The sequence below is a fragment of the Anolis sagrei genome, chromosome 2 (genome assembly GCF_037176765.1).
Source record: "Anolis sagrei isolate rAnoSag1 chromosome 2, rAnoSag1.mat, whole genome shotgun sequence".
Lineage (NCBI taxonomy): Eukaryota > Metazoa > Chordata > Lepidosauria > Squamata > Dactyloidae > Anolis > Anolis sagrei.
This window is the reverse complement of record NC_090022.1, coordinates 93,942,286-93,964,949: the sequence shown is the minus strand read 5'-3', so window position 1 is coordinate 93,964,949 and position 22,664 is coordinate 93,942,286. Positions and strand designations below refer to the sequence as shown.

General features: G+C 39.3%; 1 protein-coding gene across 4 annotated transcripts in view; it reads left to right on the top strand.

Annotated features, from left to right (window-relative positions):
• The window catches only part of FNIP1 (folliculin interacting protein 1), a 117,753-nt gene that overhangs the window by 20,993 nt on the left and 74,096 nt on the right, over positions 1 to 22,664 (top strand). The window contains exon 1 of one of the 4 annotated variants that reach the window (XM_060765254.2): positions 19,855 to 20,718. The exons of the other annotated variants lie outside the window; for them this stretch is intronic. Coding sequence (XP_060621237.2) covers positions 20,708 to 20,718 — 11 coding nt within the window. The 5' untranslated portion in view covers positions 19,855 to 20,707. Of the gene's footprint in view, positions 1 to 19,854; positions 20,719 to 22,664 lie in introns of those variants that run through there. 4 annotated transcript variants of the gene reach the window in all.

The following is a 22,664-nucleotide window of genomic DNA, read 5'->3' as shown; positions in this document are numbered from 1 at the left end:
CATATGTAAGCTGCCCCGAGTCCCTTTGGGAACATGGAGGCGGGGTACAAAAATAAAGTTGTTATTATTTGATGCACAACAAGATTAGTACATAGCAAACAAGATCACTATGCTGGCTTTTGCATTTGACCACACGTTGGATACTACTACTACTACTACTACTACTACTAAATTATTAGAGCATTTTTAATTCTAATCAACTTTTTAGTAGACTCATTAAATTTGCCTCTAAAAATACTGAATTCTTTATTATGTATATTAAAGATTTGTTTGGAAATATCAGTCCAGCCAAGGCAATGAAATTGTATGTCCTAGTACGCTATGGATTTCTAACCTTGTGCTTAAAATACCTCCCATTGAAGCCAATGTGATTTCTGTTCAGTATAGTTTTGAGGCTATGATCACTCCTTCCTGCATTGCGCATGTAATGTGAGAAGCTCTGGCTCACATCTAAAGAGCATGTACTTTTGCTCCTTATCTTGCCAACATCAACCTTCAGAAAACTGGGCTAATGTTAGCTTACACACATAGTTTTGGGCTTCTCTGGTGGCTGGAAAAGATGTGTCTGCTGTTGTTCCCTTGCCAGCAGACCAATACAAATTTTGGAGCCAGTTCTGAACCTGAAACCTGCATTGTGTCCTTCATTTGCATGAGTACATGTGTGAAGTGCAACCGTCCAGTCTCCACTCAGATATAGAATATTCCATTCAGAGAAGGGACTCTCCCTTTGTGAAGGGACATCACTGACAGAGTGTATGTTCCATCCACTATGAAGAACTCATCTCTCATTGCAAACCCAGGATGGTTTCATTCCCCTTCTTTAATGTAGAAATGCAACCAGAGAAGTATGAAGGAATTACTGATACGGCCAGCATTTTGTATAAAGATTCACATACAATCAAAAATAATATTTTGGGAAAAAATATATTACCTTAAATCCCCTCAATGCCAATTCTTTGCTAAGTTTTTCAGAGAACTCTTAAGAACAGTTCAGACTACAACTCAGTGTTAAAGCAAGTTCTTTGCCAGCATTAAATCCCGTGGTAATAATCCGGAATCTTTGGAAAAGATGATCAGATGGCAATTAAGGGAAAATTCTAGGATCTTGTAAAACTGCTGTCAGTGACAATATATTGCACTAGATCAGAGTTGGCAAAAAGTATGGGCCTCCAGCTAGTGTTGCTGTAGCACCCATTGACCTAAGCTTATAGCAGATTCTACTTCTGATTGAAAACTGTACTACTTAAGTACACTAAAGGCACCTGTTTTTCTATGTTGTACACCGCAGTGAGTCGCCCCTGAGCTGAGAATTGCGGTATATAAGCAAAGTAAGTAAATAAATAAATAAATAAACCGTTGGAAGCTAAGTCTTGGCCAGTAGGTTGCTGTAAGTTTTTTGGGCTGTATGGCCATGTTCCAGAAGCATTCTCTCCTGACGTTTCACCTGCATCTATGGCAGGCAGCCTCAGAGGTTGTGAGGTCTGTAGGGAACTAGGAAAATGGGGTTTATATATCTGTGGAATGTCCAGCATGGGAGAAAGAACTCTTGTCTGTTGGAGGCAAGTATGCATGTTGCAATTCATCACCTTGATTAGCATTTAATAGTCTAGTAGTTTTAAAGGTGTGGCTTATTACTGCCTGGAGGAATCCTTTGTTGAGAGGTGATTAGCTGTCCCTAATTGTTTCTTGTCTGGAGCTCCCCAGTTTTTTAATGTTGTTTTTTATTTACTGTTATGATTTTACTGTTTTTAAATATTGGTAGCTAGATTTTGTTCATTTTATGGTTTCCTCCTTTCTGTTGAAATTGTCCACATGCTTGTGGATTTCAATAGCTTGGTCAATACCTGGATGGGCCAGTGTAGCCTATATTTCAGAGGAAGTTTCTGGCAAACCCTTTCTGAGGATTCCTTACTTAAGAACTTCAAGGTACATACAGTACATGCTCAAAGAGAGGAGACCAATTATTTTAGTGGAACATACCGCAAGGTTGACAGTGAAAACCCGTGGATTGGCAAGGATTCCCTTATCTGTTGCCATGCATTTGCATGCAGCTCTTTCTATTTCTGCTGTGATTTGTCTCGCACAGGGAGGCAGTGATGTGCAGTGAGCTACTTGTAGAGCAGGACTACATCCATCTTTTTCTCAAATCAAAATAGTCCACTAGAGAGTTCTTCCTTAAATGCATGTTATTCATTTAGGTGTGTAGCTTTGTTGTCTGTAACCTTTGCTGCAACCCCCCACTGATGAAGAACTAAGCTTCTGTTTTCATGGCAGGGAAACACTTGCACCAAAATTGCCATGTAATAGCTTTGCTGTCTCTGTGCTTTTTTCCTTGAGACAAGGTGAATTTCATGCAGGCTGTCCATTTTTAATTACATACTGACTTTATAATCTGTTGTCGTCCTATGGTTTTCAAGACATTGTTTTAATGTTCTGTGGTAATTAATGGCCTGTGGTATAAAACACTCCCTCCTCCTGTCCACCTTGTATCTCCTTTGGTGCTTGCAGCAAAGTCTGAGGCATCAGCACGAGTCAGTACTTAAACCATGTGTCATATCTCCTCTACTATTAGTGAGGCCACACCTTGTAACTGTAAAAATAAATTATAAGTTATAGTTAGACCACAAAAGAGTGAAATGGCCCCTATTTAAGTTACAATCATAAAATGATGCAGGTCATTACTTAGTTTCTACACTGTTCTGATATCTAATGATATATTAACAATGAAGGAAGAGGATCAACTTATTTGAAATATGCTGGAGGTAAGTTGGAAGGAAAAAGAAAGAGGGGCCGACCTGGGGCAAGATGGATGGATGGGGTCCTTGAAGTGACTGGCTTGACTCTGAAGGAGCTGAGGGTGGTGACAGCCGACAGGGAGCTCTGGCGTGGGTTGGTCCAGGAGCTCTTGAAGAGTCGGAATAGACTGAATGGATAAACAACAACAATTTTTATGAATACCATGGATTGATAAAGTGACCAATAAATGAGTACTAGAGCTTTCTAAAAGCCATAATGACCAAACTGAGGCTAGTATATTTTGGGCATATTATGAAATGACAAGGTTAATTAGAAACCATGGTGCTTTCTAGTTAATTGGGAATCACTATTCCCTGTTCATGGAGTTGTCATTAGTCGATATTGACTTGATGGCATGTAACCACAAGAAAGAGATGAAGACCGTATTATAGATGTATTGATTCAATCAAAGAAGACACAGTATGCAGTTGGCAAGATTCAAGCAATGTTGTCAATGCCAGGTATCTTGAAGGCATTCATTCATCAAGTTGCCGTAAGTTGAAGCAAACAAAACAGATATATTAAAGTATGTGCAACAAATACAAGCTTCAAAACTTAATAAAACACAATTGACATAATACAGAACACTGAATAATGACATCAATGAATTTAAGTTCAGAGGCTCAGAGAACAGTTTTCAGAGGCAGCTCAGACACACCTGGATGACGATGTTCACTTGAACAAGTGCAACAATTGGAGTCCTCCTGAATGTTGGTGGGAGAACATTCCAGAAAGAGCAATGACCACCCTGGAAATGGGCTGCTTTCAGGTTGCTACCAGATAGCAGTCTGTAGGTCATGGTGCAAGTATAGGAACCTTAATGTTTGCATCTGCCTGTACTGTGTTGTTATTGCATGTGTGGGAGAGAAAGTGAACACAAATTACTAGTTGATTTGTTAGTTATATCTTGATGCCAGCATGGAGTAGTTAGGTGTGAAAATAGAAAGAAAACCAAAATGTCCTCACTCAGGGGTTGATGTTTCACTATTACAGTAGAATTTCACTTACAGTGTTATCCAACCTTCGCTCATCCAATGTTCTGTATTATCCAACGCAGTCTGCCTCCTGCCCGGATCCACAGCTTTTTCAATACATTGTGATATTTTGGTGCTAAATTTATAAATACAATAATTACTGCATCACATTATCATGTATGGAACTGCTTTTTCAGTCAATTTGTTGTAAAACATGATGTTTTGGTGCTAATTTGTAAAATAATAACATGATCTGATGTTTAATAGGTTTTTCCTTAATCCCTCCTTATTGTCCAACATATTCGCTTATCCAACGTTCTGCCGGCCGGTTTATGTTGGATAAGCGAGACTCTACTGTATAGTGTTCCTTTGCTTGCTGTCTTCTAAATGGTTTGGACTACATTCCTGACTTGAATGGGATTGACAGGAATCAAAGTCAGGAATAGCTGGCAGGAGTCAGGATGAGGAGGCCTCATTAACACCATCAAATGAATGGTTCCTTTGTGGCACTTTCAGTTTGCTTTTCAGTAGCAGAGCTTTGCCAGTCGCTCCCTTTGGGTTTCCTGCCCACCCTCAAATGGCCAGGAAAGCCCTTCTGAACATTTCTGAGGTGTGGTGATAGGAACGCTGAACTTTCTTCCCAAGAACAGACTGAGTCATTCTTTTATATGAAAACATTTGCTGAGAGCTGCTTGTTGAAGTTCCAGACATCATTTGTTCTGCTGCTCGTGGAAGAAGAGGATGAGGGGGCAAAAGCTTTCTATTTGTGTGGAGGGGTTGTTGCCACCCCTCAATGCCATATATTTTTCAGAGATAAAAAATACTAAGAAGTGTTTTGCCATCTCCTTCCTCTGAAATATAGCTTACAATAACTGGTATTCCTTAGTTGTCTTCCATTCAAATGCTAACTCAGATGACTTGGCTTAGCTTCCTAGATCGGACAGAATCTGGAGTCTTTCAGGGTATATTAAATATGTTGTATTCTCTATGTATGAACAGGTTGCTATTTTTTTTAAAAAAAAAAATCCAAATGGAGTAATCATTCTAGAAATACATTCAAAAAAGTATAATTTTCAAAAATGTTTTGCTAATGTGGTCCACAATGGGTCCATGAGCTTTAAACTGGATTATTGTAGAAAGCACTTATTAATGACAGCGTTCTTCCAAGAAATTTCAGAAATATTTTGTATTTTTAGTTTGCTGTAGAAATTTAACAGCATGCCGAAATAAACAGTTATATCATCCCATAGGTAATAAAGAGGATAGCATTTTGGTAATTATCTTATGTTCTAGGGACTGAATTTTGATATTCAGTCCCATAATGTCAGGAATGTAATAATGCAGAAGCAAAAGGTGTAGCAGGCAGATTTCATACATTAGCATGGGGAGAAAACACTGTTTTTGTTAGGAACTGATAGTCAAAAAGTCAGAAACATTGGAGTTAAGATTTATAGGCAAATATAAATGGCAACTTAGAGCAGAATAGTTGAAATGTTGCCAGGCTGACTGCATTTTGTGTTTGGCTCATGTGTCCCTCATTCTTGGCTTCTGATGTTGTTAATGTTACATAACGGAAAAATTAAATGACCAGGGATGCAAATCTTTTCTTATTTCATTCTCATATGTCAGGACAAAATAATTCTCTGTTAGTAGACAGCATGAAAGCTTTTGTACATTTTCAATTACTTTAAGGGTTTTTTAAAGGAACTTTTCTGAAAAATTCAGTGCAGGTCTTTTTGCACAAAGATGAAGTTCTGCCCACATATCATACAACAGAAACAGAAATCCATGGATAACAAACCCTACTGACATGAGCAAGTTATACGAGAAGTTACCATAGAGCACATGTGACAAACATAAAACTCACGGGCTAATTCTGGTGCGCCACATAATTTTATGAGGTCTGTGAGGTTTTCAGTGCCAGGGCAACATAGTTAAATTTATACAATCTTAGAATTGCAGATGGCCTAAAGAGTTTGATACCTCTGCCATAGAATCATCCTGGAGGGCCTAGAACATTCCTAGAAAGAACATATTTTGTTGGATGTGGGTAGATGAAACCATGGGCATTGGTCCTATGGATACAGAGGTTGTACTGTGTTGAATTTTGTTTTGTTTTGTTTTTAAAGTTAACATAAATATGTTTTTTGCACAGGAGCAACATATTCTGTGCAATAAATAATGTATTATTCACAACTTTTCTCCTGTTGCTACTTCAACATGTGGGAAAAAGCACACTGGTCTTTTTGTTACCATAGAAGGGTGAAAAATCACACAACATTTGACAATATTTTGATAAGGTGGTAGCCTTGCAGATGTTTTCTTTTTGACAATGAGGGAAAAATTGTGAATCTTTTAGATAAATGATACACTTTCTTTTATCTTTTATTTCAATTACAAACTAAACTGTAAACTTGACAACTTTGTTTCTGGCCGGTCTCCATTCATCTTACGTAGAACCATTGCTAGAATCTAGGATACTTTGTTAGTTTGCCTCTCTAGAAGGAAGCCCTTTATTCACCACTCCAGGACTAGGTGTGTCCGGATCAACAGGGATTAGAGGTGGAATCCATCCCACTCTTCCCACGCCCCCCTTAACAAAGAAATTGGTCTGTTTCCCTTTGTTTCTCAGTTTTTGTTTTTGGTTGTTTCTTTTTCTCATTAATGAATGCAATTATTATAGCTGGGATACAAAAGCACAGTTATAGAGGCTCTGTGCATTTTAAGAGAAGAACGAAGCACCAACGTTAAACTTCAAGAGGAGCAGTATGGGCGGGGAAGGAAATATAGATAAAAGTAAGAAACATACAAGAGCCAACATGCTGCAGTGATTGAAGAATTGGACTATGTCTCGAGACCAGAGATCTCTGCTTAGCCATGAAAATCCATTGGGTGGTCTTGGGCAAATCACATTCTTTCAGCCATAGAGGAAGACAACGACAAACCCTCTGAGCAAATCAGGCTAAGAAAATCCCATGATAAGTTTGCTTCTTGTGTGTGTGTATGTTCCTCCAAATCACCTATCAACTTATGACCTAAATTTAATGGTTTTTGAAATTGGTTTTTCTTAGTCATGGAGTACTTGGAGGTAGCTTTGTCATTTTCTTCCTCTGAAAAATAGCTGACAGCACTAGGTGCTCTTTGGTGATCTCCCATCTGAGTCTGACCATACATGGCTTCCAAAATCAGATGGGATCTGATGCTTTTAGAACAGAGTTTCCTAGACTTTGGGTATTCTAGGCATTTTGGGTTTTAGCTCCCAGAATTCATGATTAGGGCCAAAGCATCTGAGGCTTGTGAGAGTGGAAGTCCAAAAGTACCTGAAGTCTAAAGTTTGGGAAGCACTGTTTTCAAGTATAAGACCTTCGGGTTTGCCTTAGGGTCACCATAAATTGCAAATGTCTTGAAGGCATAACAAGAGAGATGTAAGGATGGAATATAAGAATCCGCACAAACACGGCTGGTAGAGTTGAGAGACAGGGCCTTCTCAGTGGTGGCCCCTCACCTGTGGAATTCTCTACCTTTTGACATTAGATTGGTCCCTTCTCTCTTGTCCTTTAGAATGAAACTCAAAACCTGGTTATGGGACCAAGCGTTCGTACAGTAGAGGCAGCAATTTAGAATAAGACCCAGTTTGTGTGAATGAGAATGGACTGACCTGGACAATGATTTCAAACCTGCATGATTAAACAATGTTTTAGTAATTTTAAAGCATTAATGAATTGTTTTAATTACTTTTATCATTTATTAATGTTGTTGGCATTGAATGAATTCCTGTTGTGAAGCCATCCTGAATTCCCCCTCTGGGTGTGAGAAGGACTGGATACAAATATGCAGAATAAATAGTAAAGGTAAAGGTGTTCCCCTGACATGAAGTCCAGTTGTATCTGACTCTGGGGTGTGGTGCTCATCTCCATTTCTAAGCCGAAGAGCCGGTGGTCATGTGGCCAGCATGACTGCATGGAGCGCCGTTATATAAATAAATAGATCATAAAGAAAAAAACAGAGCTGGGCAATATCACATTTTGGGTTTTTTAACAAAGTTCTAAAGGAGAATGTAATTACTTCTGCATGTCTTAACATCAGCAATACTGATGCTACATTTTATGTCGTTTACTAATTATTTTAGAAATATTTTGTTGGGGCTGATGCAGATAGTAACAATGTGCATTATTTATTTGTTATTCTTGAGAAGTGATTGAAGAGCCACCATGGAATAGGATTTCCATTGACCTCTATGCTGGATTTGGTTGACATGTTCCTAGTTTTCCACCAATGACTCTCCAATTTGTTGCTTGTTTAATTCCTCCAACTCCCTATTTCAACTGGTAGTTATATTTTGGAAGTGAAAATATTTGCCAGTTTTTGAGCTGCTCTTCTTAGACAGTAATGAAAAATGAAAGCCATTTTAAACAAACTGTGCAGTCCCACACAGTAGAAGTTGCTCTCATACAACCTCATCAGACGGGTGTTTTTCCTCATCTTAGTGCACTGCTGGGATGGAGTCTGTGTGAGCCCATCAAATGACGCAGGGCTACCTCTGTTGAGCTCAGTGACAACAGCTCGCTAAGAGGGAGCCCTGAGGAGTTGGGTGACTACCCATCTCCTCATTGAAGAAGCCAGGGAAAGCACACAAGGAAGCTGGGGACAGCATGGAAATGTTGTGGGATAGCAGCCCACAACCCACAATGGTAAGGGAATGAAGCTGGGCGCTGCCCCGTGGTTTCCCCCGCTGTCCCCAGGCTTCTGGACCTCCAATTTGAAGAGGTGCTTAATGAGGGTTACTTCCAAGGAAATGTATTGGTATGTAAGCAAAGTGTTTTACTTCAAGCTGTATGTTATGACCACATCAATTAGCAAAGCAAAGCAAGAGTAAAATGAAATGAATCCTGTCAGGTCAGCGTGTCTTGGTCTATCTGTCTTGTTCTGTTGGGGATTTGTCAGAAGCAACAATTGCAGTCCAGCAAAAAGTACAAAGAAATACGTCTCTTTGCCATTGGGAGACTGCTTTTCCTGCTTTTGCGTTGCTAATACAGTAAACTGGCAGAACAGGCATAGCCATTCTTTTGAGGTTAGACCTTGCATCCTTGTTTGCTCACGGCTCGTTTGTGTCTCATGACTGAATGAATCAACACCTAATGAAAGAGTCACATGAGGGACAGAGTCAAACAGGACTGTATACTGATTGTTGTGAGTTGGAGCCCTCTGCTTAGATCTTCTGCAGAAATGAATGAGTGAAAAAATCTTTAAAAATCCCTCCCATACCCACTCTCATAATTTTAGTGATGAACTGTATCAGTAGAGGGAGAAATAATCTGAAATTAATCTAGCAACACTGGAAGAATCTAGATAATTAATAATATTTGCATGGATTTTTAGGACTAAATTAAGTACTCAGACACTTTTTGCATTGTAATATTTGTTTTCTTTCCAGCATCTAGGATGCAGTAGTTATGAAGCCAATGTAAAATATGTTTATTTAGAAGCAAGTTCAGGAAACCACATTTTTCAATATTTAATTTAGTTTCCTTATTTTGGATCCTTCAGAGAAGTTATGCAACAGGAGGCCCATGTGGTCTCTTCCAACTCTATGATCCTAAGAAACAAAAACATGATTTCCATTTTATCTGTGACTTAGGTAATATGCAATTATTTAAATTAATTAATTTACAGAATGCCCATCAACATAAATATTAAGAAGTAGGTCCCATTGAGTTCAGTGATAAATGGACATAGAATGAAGGTCGTAATCCAGTAATCAGTTAACACTAATGCCTAGTCAATTAAACAGTGTTAAGCAACTTGATAGCCATGCTGTCAAAATGGTATGTTTTTCTGTCTCATCCAGTTGCTGGCTCATTCCAACTGAAGTAGAGCTATTGGAGCAGTGAGATTTGCATAAATCCCAGTCACTCAGCAGCTGATTTGGTTGGTCTTTGCTATGTTGGACTAGCAATTTGATTTGGGCCGCAAACTCTAAATTTTATTTAAATATTATTACAATTATTGACTGTTTTTAATGGCTATCAACATTACTTTGTCTCATACTGCTGGCCTAAGGTAAGAACAGCTATCATATTTTACAATTCTGATAGTATCACTTTACCAACACTATGCGACAATCTTTTTCCAAATCTGGCTGACAAATACTTGTCTAGCGATTGATTTGCTTCTCAATTATCACCCATTCACAAGTGCAGTCACTTCAATCAATTATATACATACGGATTAAAAAGCCAAGGAGAGCTTGCAGATTTCCATTAGTCATATCACTTTTGTTTGCAGGGAAAGCAATTTCCCATTGAAGATTTGACTAGTGAATGCTTCAGGGTGTGTAAATCACATCTTGTAAAAAGGTTTCTTTCTCAATTCTGGCAACCTCAGCTACATAGACTGGGGCTCATTGGCTCTTTTATAATGTTGGATCTCATGCTTGGAATAGACAAGGTATAAATACAATGGGCCTTTGGTGTCCACTGGCATATGCTTCCAGGTCCCCCCCATGAATACCCAAATCTGCGGGTACTTAGGTTCCATTATATACAACGGTGCAGCAGAATGGTGTCCCTTAGATAAGACAGAAAAAAATCAAGGTGTGCTTTTTGGATTAAAAAAAAAAGATTTTTAAATCATTGGTGAGGTGCCGCGGTGGCACAGCAGGTTAAACTGCTAAGTTGCAGGACTTGCTGACAGGAAGGTTGACGGTTTGAACCCGTGGGACAGGGTGAGCCCCCACTTTTAGCCCCAGCTTCTGCCAGCCTAGCAGTTTGCAAATGTGGAAATGTGAGTAGAATAAATAAGTACTGCTTTGCGGGAAGATAACAGTGCTCCTTGCAGTCATGCTGGCCGCATTACCTTGGAGTGTCCACGGACAATGCTAGCTTTTTGGCTTAGAGCACCACCCCCAGAGTCGGACATGACTAGCCTTAATGTCAAAGGGGAAACCTTTACCTTTAGCGCAAACCATTGGTGATTGATTCCGTGGATGCTGAATCCATGGATATGGAGGGCTGACTATAAAATTAAATGTTAAACATGACAATACTCCTCTCTGCAAAGCTCTTGGTGAACGCTTTCATGCTACTCAACAGGTCCAGTGTATAGCCACAGAGTGGCACCCTCCAGGAGGGACAGTCAGCTGCAGAGTGCAATTTCCGCATACCTCCCTGACCCCTGAGGCCAAGGTGGTGGTTGTGATGTAACAGTTGACTACACTTGTGAGTTTGACCTTCTCAGCAGTGCTTTTAAACAATTTGCTCTAAAGAGCCATCTGATATCTTAAATGTGCTTTTTAGCACAAAAGACAGCAAACTAAGAGATTTACTGTTTTGTTAGCCCAGTTAAAATCTTATGGAGGACTATAAAAGTGCTGATATGGAAGTATCTTATAATATAATCAGAGTGGTTGTTAGCAAACCGTGCATGACTTTTCTGCAATTGAAACCATTGTTATCTTGGGCGTTTCCAGACTGACCAATCGAAAGACATTGTGTAACTGTTCTGTCTTACCTGATTCTTCTCTTTCCAAGGCTTCTTCTGTTGAAACTCAGGGAAGTCTGACTGCGCCCGTATCTTGGGAAGTCTGACTTGGCCACGGTGGTACACGCTTTGGTCACATCCCGCCTCGACTACTGTAACGCTCTCTACGTGGGGCTGCCCTTGAAGACGGCCCGGAAGCTCCAGCTAGTCCAGCGCGCGGCAGCCATGTTGTTAACCGGAGCGGGACGCAGGGAGCGCACAACGCCCTTGCTGTCCCAGCTCCACTGGCTGCCGATCAGCTACCGGGCCCAATTCAAGGTGCTGGTGCTAACCTACAAAGCCCTAAACGGTTCCGGCCCAAAATACCTTGAGTACCGCATCTCGGCCTATCAGCCCACGAGGACCTTGAGATCATCCGGGGAGGCCCTTCTCTCGGTCCCGCCTGCCTCACAGGCACGCTTGGCGGGGACTAGAGAGCGGGCCTTCTCGGTGGTGGCCCCCCGGCTGTGGAACTCCCTCCCTGCTGAAATTAGACAGGCGCCCTCCCTCATGGCCTTCCGTAAGGGCCTGAAAACCTGGCTCTTCGAAAAGGCCTTCAATTAAGTGCTATGTTTTGGAATGACCACCGGAATGGACTATGACGACGAGACTGATTATGACCCAAACAAGACGAAGCGGATTTTTAGTTTAATTAGCTGTGTGTTAGTAAGATGTGTGTTATGATCCTGATTTACTGTAACTGTTGTCTTTATGTTCTATGTTCTGTACACCGCCACGAGTCGCCTTCGGGCTGAGAGTGGCGGTTAACAAATGCAAATAATAAATAATAAATAAATAATAAATAAATAAAACAGTTACACAAGAAAAGGTTTTTATAGAATACAGCTTGAAAATTTACTCTGTAAGACTACAATTCTCAGAATTTTCCTGCCAACAGATGGTCACTTGCCATGTTGGTTTCGGGCAGTGGTTCTCATCCTGTGGGTCCCCAGATGTTTTGCCTTCAACTCCCAGAAATCCTAACAGCTGGTAAACTGCCTGAGATTTCTGGGAGTTGTAGGCCAAAAACATCTGGGGACCCACAGGTTGAGAACCAGTGGTCTAGTGGATTTGGAGAGCATTACTCTGTAAAAGTAACTTTACCAAACTCTAATTTGGAAGTACTCCCATTCTTTAGGCATATGTCTGTGAACTGAGCCACAAGAATTCAGCTTTTTTGTATGTGTCAGGAGCGACTTGAGAAATTGCAAGTCGCTTCTGGTGTGAGAGAATAGGCTGTCTGCAAGGACATTGCCCAGGGGATGCCCAGATGTTTGCTGTTTTACCATCCTTGTAGGAGGCTTCTCTCATGTCCCCACATGAGGAGCTGGAGCTGACAGAGGGAGTTCTTTCGTGCTTTCCCCAGATTCGAACCTCCGACCTGTCGGCGCAAGGGTTTAACCCATTGCGTTACCAGGACTCATAAGAATTCAGCTGAAGAAAAAACATTGTGTATAAGAGAGTCCTTGACTTTTCATTCCTTCATCGTAATGAATCTTTAAAATAAAGAGGTGGACCCATCTCTCCCTCTTTTTTTGCTTAGTGGATCATATGCCAATTTGACATTGGCTCCTGTCCTACATAGTGCAATGGTTCAAAGTTGCCTACATATAATTTTTGTTATAATTTGTCTCTGAAGCGTAAGTTTGCTTTTATGTCAGCACATTCATGAGTATCTTTTCAAACCTGTGCATTCACTTTTGTACATACACTCGCTCTCTGTGGAGACACAAAAAGAGACACATTTGCAGATCGGGGCTCAAAGGATTCTAGGCAAATACATGTACCCAGATGGACAAATTTCTACCATTTTCAATTGTTCCCAAAAATGGAGCTGTTACAGCAAAGGAATCATATGCTCCAGTTTATTTCAGAGCTTGATATTTGCAGGATAAATGATTATGTATAATTCAGCAGAAACCAGCTCAAGACGCTGATAACTGGAGCAGCGCTGTGGTGTTTTAAGGCAAGTGATCACAAACCTATTTGCCATACTCACTGAGATCACACTCCACCATCCACTTCTTTTCCCCTTTATTGGGCCTAGGACTGGGGAAAATATGTCCTACATAGTGTTGTTTGTTTCCAAGCCTTACAACATGGGAGGATCACAGTTGTGCTTACCGCAAACTTTACATACTAATTGCAGTTGTTTGCTTGTGACTCTGGTTTTTAAAGTGTTTGTAATATTGTTTTTCAATAAGACATATGAGAGGTGCTTATTTGAGACGTACAAATGAAAAAAAATGGGAAGTCTACCTTAACTATGAGAGAAGTAACAAAACACATTGAATTGTATGTGTCATGTAAATACTAAGCCAGGAAGATGTTAAGCAACTCCCAGTAAATCCTTGTTCGTCATCTGTTGCCTTCAGGATCAGGTTTGGCTAGCCTTTTGCTGAAATCTTGGGCAGCTGACTCTTAGTCAGACTAAACAGTAGTGGGTTAGATGAAATACTATTTCAGCTAAGGTTATTGCCAAATAATTCTTTTATTGACTTATTCAAATTATTTTTGCTGATGTTTGGTCATTGTCAGCATTTGTTTATTACCTTTATTTATTTATTTACAGTATTTATATTTATATTATCTACTTTATGCTACAAAAAATCAATTTAAGAAAAGAAAAAAATTGAATAGTGGGAGCATGTATTTCGATTCCATTGGAAATATGCAATGAAACTGTTCAGTTGTGGCATCTGCTGGCTCATTTGTGCACATTTGTGTTCACACAAGCATTTGAACCACTCACACAAATCTAGCTACCAGTCCAAACTGCAGTAGATCCATTGAATCAATTGTTGAATGGCAAATCACTTTTGGTAAAATGGGCCCATTAAGGCTGAGACTGAATTAGATAGCATAGGTAGTAGTCTGTGCAAGTGCTGGCTAAATGAACCATCCCTCTATAAGCAAGTGTCTGTCTCTGAATTTTCATTTGATCATAGAATCATAGAATAGAATCAAAGAGTTGGAAGAGACCTCGTGGGACATCCAGACCAACCCCCTGCCAAGAAGTAGGAAAATCGCTTTCAAAGCACCTCCAACAGATGGCCATCCAGTCTCTGCTTAAAAGCTTCCAAAGAAGGAGCCTCTGCCACACTCTGGGGCAGAGAGTTCTGCTGCTGAACAGCTCTCACCAATAGGAAGTTCTTCCTCATGTTCAGGTGGAATATCCTTTCCTGTAGTTTGAAGCCATTGTTCCGCATCCTAGTCTCCAGGGCAGCAAAAAACAAGTGTGCTCCCTCCTCCCTATGACTTCCCCTCACATATTTATACATGGCCCTCATGTCTCCTGTCAGCCTTCTCTTCTGCAGATTTTCCTCATTTACTATCTGGAAAAATGGATGGGTTGGAGCTTTTGTTATACACGTTATTAAATCTTTTCTAATACAACAAAAATACAAATAAGTAAGAAAAAGAGAAGAAAGGAAAAAGATAATTTATTATTAATCCATTTGAGAAGAAATGGATTAATAATGAGAAGAAAACAACATTAATAGAAGAATGAAAATAATTTATATTCAAATTCATCTTTCATGAGGATGATTATAAAATCAGTATGCAAAATAACTTCAATTCTTATTCCCCACATATGTTTCTCCTGCTTTACTGAATTGACTAATTTGTCAAAAAGCCGATTAAGAGTTATGAATTCTTCAAAATGGTTGCCAGTGATTTCTTTTTCTCTAATCAATGTTGTGAGTTTGGGATAGGTTCTGGGGTAGGTTTAAGTTGCTATAGGATGTTTCATGGCAGCATGTGAGGTGCTGAGATACAATATTTTTTCTTAGTCTTTTTGTCTGTTTACTTTGAAGATATATTGCAATCGAATAAATTGTTTGCACAGATTTCAGCCATAGGTTGTAGTTTTGGAAGCTGTCAACATCATTTTTTTCAACAATGGAAATAGATTTAAAAGAAAAACCCAAAACCAAACCAAACATTCTTTCACATCCGCACATACTTTTATAAATTTTATTCAACCAAGGAATCTATGATCCTCAGTAGACCATTGGTGATAGCATTCTTGAAGGTCTCTCATTCATAGGTTCACCATAAGTCACATTTGATTCAACCCAATGGCAAATGGCAAAAACAATAATAAATAGGACACTTGTTCCAAAACCAGGAGATTCAGCATAGTCTCATATTTTGTCTTCTTCTTTTGTTGGGTGGCAGCATTATCGTCTTGATGTAGGCCAAGTTAGAAAGAGGAGAGAGAAATTCAATGGCAAGTTTGAAAGAGAGCCATTTGAATGGTGCAGGAAGCATCTTGCAAATAAAAGTTGAATGTGCTTTTTGCAAATATGACATGGCATGTCAAGATGGGAACTGGAGATGCAGTAGTCATGCCCCCAACCCCACCTCCCTGTCATCTTAAGATGCACAGATAGCAACCTCAGCAGAATGACCCAGAGCAATTTTGCACTAGTGTTTTTCCTTCCCAAAATCTGTCCATTAAATGCACACACTACGCTATTCACACTTTGATTTTAAAAGCTCTGGGGAGAGATTATTCAACTCCCTGAATAGCTGGGGTGCACAATAAAATAACTGTTTCGCTGGGGGAAAATGCCCTGTTGTCTTGCAGTACCAGTTGGTATTATGTAGACTTGTTTGGTGTCTATTTATAATTGATGGCAATTGGGAACTGGGTAAAAAGCAATAGAATAAATATAAAAACAAATGCTGATGTTCTAGTGTAGCCTAACTTAACTTTTCTTGTCTAGTTTATTTTTGTTACTTTAGCTGTCCTTAAGATATTGATACAGTGTTATGTAGATGCCTTTAGAGAAAGCATTATCTTCTCTCTTATCAATCAAAAGATATAGCTGTATAGACACGAAAAAGGTATAATTTTGTAAAGATAACTTTACTGTTTCACATGGATGCTTGTTGAACCTTTGAGCTTGCAGAAAAAAATTACTTAAATTTTTGCCTTCATTCCAGTTCCATTGCCGTAATGAGGGACATTTGTGTGTGCAAGTTTTTTTCCAGGATCAAGTTATGTTCATGAGGTTATGCTTTAAATAGTTTGGCGAGAACTGAATTTATCAATATAGTTTAGATGTATATTCAGCCAATGGCTTGTTTGCGTGCTCTGTCTTCAGATTGTATAAAAGACAGATGATTTACATGTCGTTGGTGGTGAAGAGACATTTTCAGTTGCAAATGCACATAGCGGTTCCTCTTTGATGAAAACTTTATATACTCTGCCCATGGTTAGTGTCTAGATCAGCATTTCTCAACCTGGGGTTCGGGACCCCTGGGGGTTGTGAGGAGAGTGTCAGTGCCCCCCCCCCAAAATAATCAGAAAACATAGTATTTTATGTTCATCATGAAGGTTCTGTGTGGGAAGTTTGGCTCAATTCTGTCATTGGTGGGATTCAGAATGTTCTTTGATTTTAGGTGAACTATAAATCCCAACAACTACAACTCCCAAATGTCAAGGTCTGTTTTCCCAAAACTCTTTAGTCCAGATCCGTCATTGTTTGGGTCCACAGTGCTCTCAGGATGTAGGTGATGTAGGTTTGGTCAATGCCCACCAACCCTTCCAATATTTTCTGTTGGTCATGGGAGTCATGGGAGTTCTGTGTAGCAGTTTTGTTCAGTTCCATCATTGGAGTTCAGAATGCTCTTTTGATTGTAAGTGAACTATAAATCCCAGCAACTACAACTCCCAAATGACAAAATCAATTATCCCCCAACCCCACCAATATTTAAATTTGGGCGTATTGGATATTTTTACCAAATTTCATCCAATGAATGAAAGTACATCCTGCATATGAGATATTTACATTACTGTTTATAACAATAGCAAAATTACAGTTATGAAGTAGCAATGAAAACAATCTAGACCAGTGGCTTGTGGCATTAGGAAGGTTGAGAACCACTGGTCTAGATAATGTCTCTCCTTTTCAAAATGACATTAACAGTGACTCAGAAGGCTTCCTTTTGTGTTGCATTATGTTTTTAAAATCATTGACGTTTCTCTTCAAACAGAATTCAAATAAAACAAAACCCTGTTTAATGAAAAGGTTAAGCTTATTGAACTGTCAAGTTCAGGTCCAAACAAAAGCCTCCTTAGGATATATTTCAGGTACAGTTTAGTTGCTTTGAGACCTTTTTATCTTTTCCAATGTTGGTTATATGGTTTACATTTTAAGAGGTTGGTCTTCATGTCTTGGAGCTTTAATGGAAATCAATTCACATATTTTCCTGGCCAGTAGCTGGAGATAGCATTAGTGTGGCCTTTTAAAAGCTCTTTTATGTGGATGCATGTTAGCATGAGGTAATATGGAAACACTCCTGTAAATAAATATTTACATAATAGACTGGGCTTCCTAACTTCTCACTCTTACATTGCTCAAGGGAGAAAAGGTCACTCCTGACATCTCTAATCTTTTGAGACAGAAAGCCACTGGATATGAGTTGTGCTCACCTTCCTTGCTAGCCTAATCTAATATTAGTATGTGCCATTGAGTTGAATTGGGAACTTTTTTTATCTTATTGTGCTTTCTTAAAGAAATACTTTTGGTCCAGGCCACCAAGTGTCAAGCTGCACCATTCTGAGCATTTTGCAGGTTTCATACACTAGAAATAGAAGCATGTATTTGAGTTAAGCCTTACCAGCATATTTCCATTCATATAAATATAACTGCACGATTCTAGAAATTGCTTATAGAATTGAAATGTATCATGTGGAGTTTTTGTTTTCTGTTAGAACACAGGTTTTCAGTGGCCTTTTCAAATGAGGCCATCGGTTATGATGGTTATAATTTGCTTGCATAAAAAGGTGACATGTTACGTGGCATTCACTACCCTGTTCCCCCAAAATGATCTAAAGCCCAAAAATAATTTATGGACTCCCAAATATGTACTTGTTTCAACATTTCATACAATATTTCCTATTGGTATGTAGTCTCTGTCCAAATACAGGCTCATATACCTAAATTAGTTTTTTGGCTTTGAAACACGGTACAGGTTGAATATCACTTATCCTGTTTTCAATTTTGTTTTTTTGCTGGTTTTTGGAATACCTGTATTTGCATATTTCTACATAATGAAATTTCTTGGAGATGGGATCCAACTCTAAACATGAAATTCCTATATTCACTTAGCTAAGTCTGAAGGTAATTGAGTACAGTATTTCTCATAGTTTTGCACCTGAAATAAATTTTGTGTACACTGAACCTTTTGTAAATGATTTTGGATTTTGGAGTATTTTGGTTGTTGGGATTCCAAATAAGAGATGCGTAATTTGTTGTGGTTATTTGGTATATGCAAGCCATAAACCTGTTTGTGCAAGAAACAAATTTCCTGGTTGCCAAATTCCTTTCTTTGAAGGAATATATCAAAAGGCTTAAGTAAGCTTCTCTGTGAAATCTTGACAACCAGAACTGTGTGGAAAACATAATCTATTATAATTAATGTATCTCACCATCTAAGGAAATGCACTGTAATCCGGAGTACCTTGGTCTATAATAACACTGGTGCCACATGGCTTTTTTCTTCTTCTTTTGATGCAACAGGCTAATTTGGCTGCCCATTTAAAACTAATGCATGAGCGTCTTTCATTCCAGAAGCAATAAGTAGGAAGTTAACCAAGCAACTTTATGCTGAGCCATCTGGAAGCAAACCTTACTGAACTAAATCACTTGGGAGTAAAGATGAACTAGATTGTGTTCTAAACAGATATATTTTAGAACAGGACCACAATGCATAGTTCTAGCTAATTAATGACAAATTACTGATGAAGTAGAAGATACATTTGTGAAATATACGCAACAGACTTTCACATACTGTGTAGAGCTTTTTTGAGAAAAAAAATCCAAAGTAAGTTTATAAGGATTGGAAGTGGAGAAGGAGCATGCCATTTAACATGACTCCATTGTAATTTCATACCCATGCATACACAACAAGGGAATAGAATATGAGGCAAGACGGATAGTATTTTGGAACATGGATTGCACTTGCAAGCAATCTGGACTGACTTTATGTCTTATCCTTGTTTCCCATGCTAAGATTTTAGGTCAAATGCTGCAAGATTTGCTCTTTTCATAATAAAATCACTAAGGACGGCCTTCCCTCCATATTGATGGGATGCCCCCAGAGCAGTTATGAAACCTTGTTTACAACTAGAGAGCTAGACAGAATTTCAAAAGGAGTCTTAAGCTGTACATTGTCACCCAATTGTCTGTAGTTTCTGGGGTTTCACTTGTAATATTAATGAGCCTTACAGAACAAAACACTGCTTCCTTTGTTCCTATAAAAGACCCAGGCTGGGGAAGCCTGGATGGTGAAAGATTTCAGCTGGGGTGCGAGTGGCAACATAATAAAGCAATATACTATGGATTGAAAAAAAATTCAAAGTTCTCTGGAGTCCTGCCTTGCTCTGTGCTTGAGGTGTACAGTAACGAGAAGCATAAATAATAAACCAGGCACCCAGGCAAGAGTTCCCTCCACCATTAAATGGTTAATGGCCTTATTTTCACGGTGAAATCTGCATGCATGTAATGCAAAGCAGAGTTGGGATTGGCTGGCAAGCGCGTTGCAGATCCAGGTGGCATAAACTGACAGCTCCGGGTCACATGATGGCTGTTAGGGCTTGCTTTTCCACTCCTCTGGCTGGGCTTGTCAGCGAGGGTTGAACAGAGGCACCCTGCAGCTTCCAAGAATGTAGAAAATGAGAGGAGGGAGGTCGCTGGAGAGGAGGCTGCTCCTTTGTTGTCTTCCTCTCCCCGATGAGCCTGAAATCCTGACCCGCATGGACCATGGAGGCGCAGGACTGCAGCCACAGCTGCACAAGGACCCTGGTCATGAGGCTCAACCCAGATCGGTTTCGCTGAAGCAAGAGGACAGATTAAACTGGCATGTTCAGCCTGTATTGGCTGCCAAGGGGGCACTTAGCTCGCTGGTGAATTAGATTGATCTTCCATGCTCCGCAGTTACACACTCGAGGAGACAAAGAAACTGACAAGTGGGGGAAACTGGCAATATTTGCATTAGTGAAAAAATGGACTAGGCAACAGAATGGAAAAGCTGCCTGGCTCTCTGTTATGAAACTATAGGGCAGCATCTGCCCATGGATCCTGATATAAACGCTTGGATGCTGTTTCGGGGACCTGCTTCTTTTCTTTAAGGATTTCCCCCCTTTTTTCCTTTTTGGCAATTGTGCCTCTTAAGATCACGCTTCCCTCTGCATCCTTGGGTGCCACCTCCCACCCCGCTTTTTGTGCTCCGGCATGAAACGTCTTTTGTTTCAGTTAAATTCAGACCTCTCGATCTGTCACCTGACAGTCTTGTGGTTCTGGATGAATGTGGCTCATTTCTATTATTAACCTGAGTTGGCAGCTGGTCTTCCTAACAGGAGGCTATAGAGATTCTGAAAAGTGGAGCTCGCTTGAGGGACAAAGATGCTTCCCAGGTATGACAAACTACTAAGATATGGTCATTATTTTCAGTGGCAGGTTTGGTAAACTTAGATATCTGTGTTTATTTGAAGTTATCCTTTTTAATTTCATAGTAAAATTGATACTTCTGGAAAAATGACATGTACTATGGTGCTGTATTAAAATAAATTTATTTACAATACATCCCAGTTCATATTTACTCAGAAGCAAGCCCCATTGAGTTCAGTGAGGGTTACTTCCAGATCCTTCAGAATAATATTGCTACCTTAATTTTTACTAGTTTCTGCTGCTATGGTGAAATATTGTGAAATACTGAAATGCTGATGATTGTAACCTGGATAGATCAGTCATTTATAGATGGGACAGCCTTCATAATAATTTCCTAAAATAATCAACTGCTGGAAATTTCTGTATATAACCAATCACCTGGAATTTGAACAGGTGCCATCTTTTTGATACTGTACTTTAAACATCCCCAAGCCTTTGTGTTCTGAATAGCTAGGACAGTATAAAGTTAAGCTTTGAAAAATCACTGATATTTCAACATGCAGTATTCAAGCACATGGTTGACTTTCTTATTGAAATTAGCAAGAATTAAAAATACTGGCTAGGTTATTCCTTACCAATTACATTTAATACTGCTCAGATGTATTCTTTAACCTTTCCTTCCCAGAATTACTAAACTTAAGGAAGGAGTCACATGTGTGTGGATTGTTTGAGTTTTGAGCTTTGAAGGTCCATGGATTTGAGGAACACGCCCCTGCCATTTCTTGAGGGACCATGCTGGATGGGAAGTTCTGGGAGTTTTTCAAAAATTTATGTTTTCGGAGCTCTGCTTGAAAGCAAAACAAAACACTGGATAGAAATCTGCTTTTAAGCCACATGGAGCCAACAGGTGGACAATAAAATGGAAACAAATTCAAGTTAGTTCCATTGAAGTCAGCAGTGTAGGGAATAGACAGAAGTTCATGCAAATGGGAGCATATAATCTGTCTTTTATTGCTCTTCTTTATAGTTTAATGCTCTATTTCTTTTCAAGAGACAGCTGAGTAGAATAAGATTATCCTTGTGTTTCAGAGCAGTTCAACCTTCTTCAGCCTAAATATGTGTAGCTAGCTTTATTGAAATTGTTAATGTTATAGGTGAGTAAATAACACCGGATTCTACATATAGTCTTTAAAATGCCTGCAGATGCTTTCACAATCTTAACCATTAGTTGGACAACTATGATACTGAATCCATGCTTTATTCCGAATAATTGTGGCCCTTTCTCACCATCACACTTCTGTTCAATGTCAGATATTCAAGTGCTTTGCAAGCTAATCTGAGCTCTGGATAAAATCAGTTTTAGTTGTTGGAATATAGTAATAATAGAAATAAATAAAACTTTATTTATATCCCACAACCATCTCTCAAAAGGGACTCAGGGTGGCTTACAAGCACATAGTAGTGCAGAAAAATACAAAGATGCAATAAAATACATACAACATATAACACTGTTAATTTACATAAAACCAATAATGTATATATAACAACATAAAACTCATTCCAGTTAAATGTATTGTCCTTCCAGTTAGATAGAAATTCTCAATAAAACACAGCAGTAACTGTTGATTAGCCTCAATATGATGTAATTTGTAAGCAAGATAGCATTTCTAAGATCCCCCTCAAATATCCCTTCATAACATTTCTGGACCAGAGTTCTTTATCCCAAAATGGAAACAGTTTGTCTTCTGCAAAATAGCATTTCACTGATACTTTGTTGTTGTTTGGGAGGTACTACTTTATTTCCACGAGTAGCAACAGGAAGCAACTGCTCTCTTTAAGGATCTTTAAGAAGTGGACCACACTCCCTTCCAGCCATGGTTGGAACTTTGTCACAAAGTTGTGATTCTCTCGCTCTCTCTCAATATCATGGCTTATCCACAGGCCATCATATGGATTGCAACAGCAGATGTCA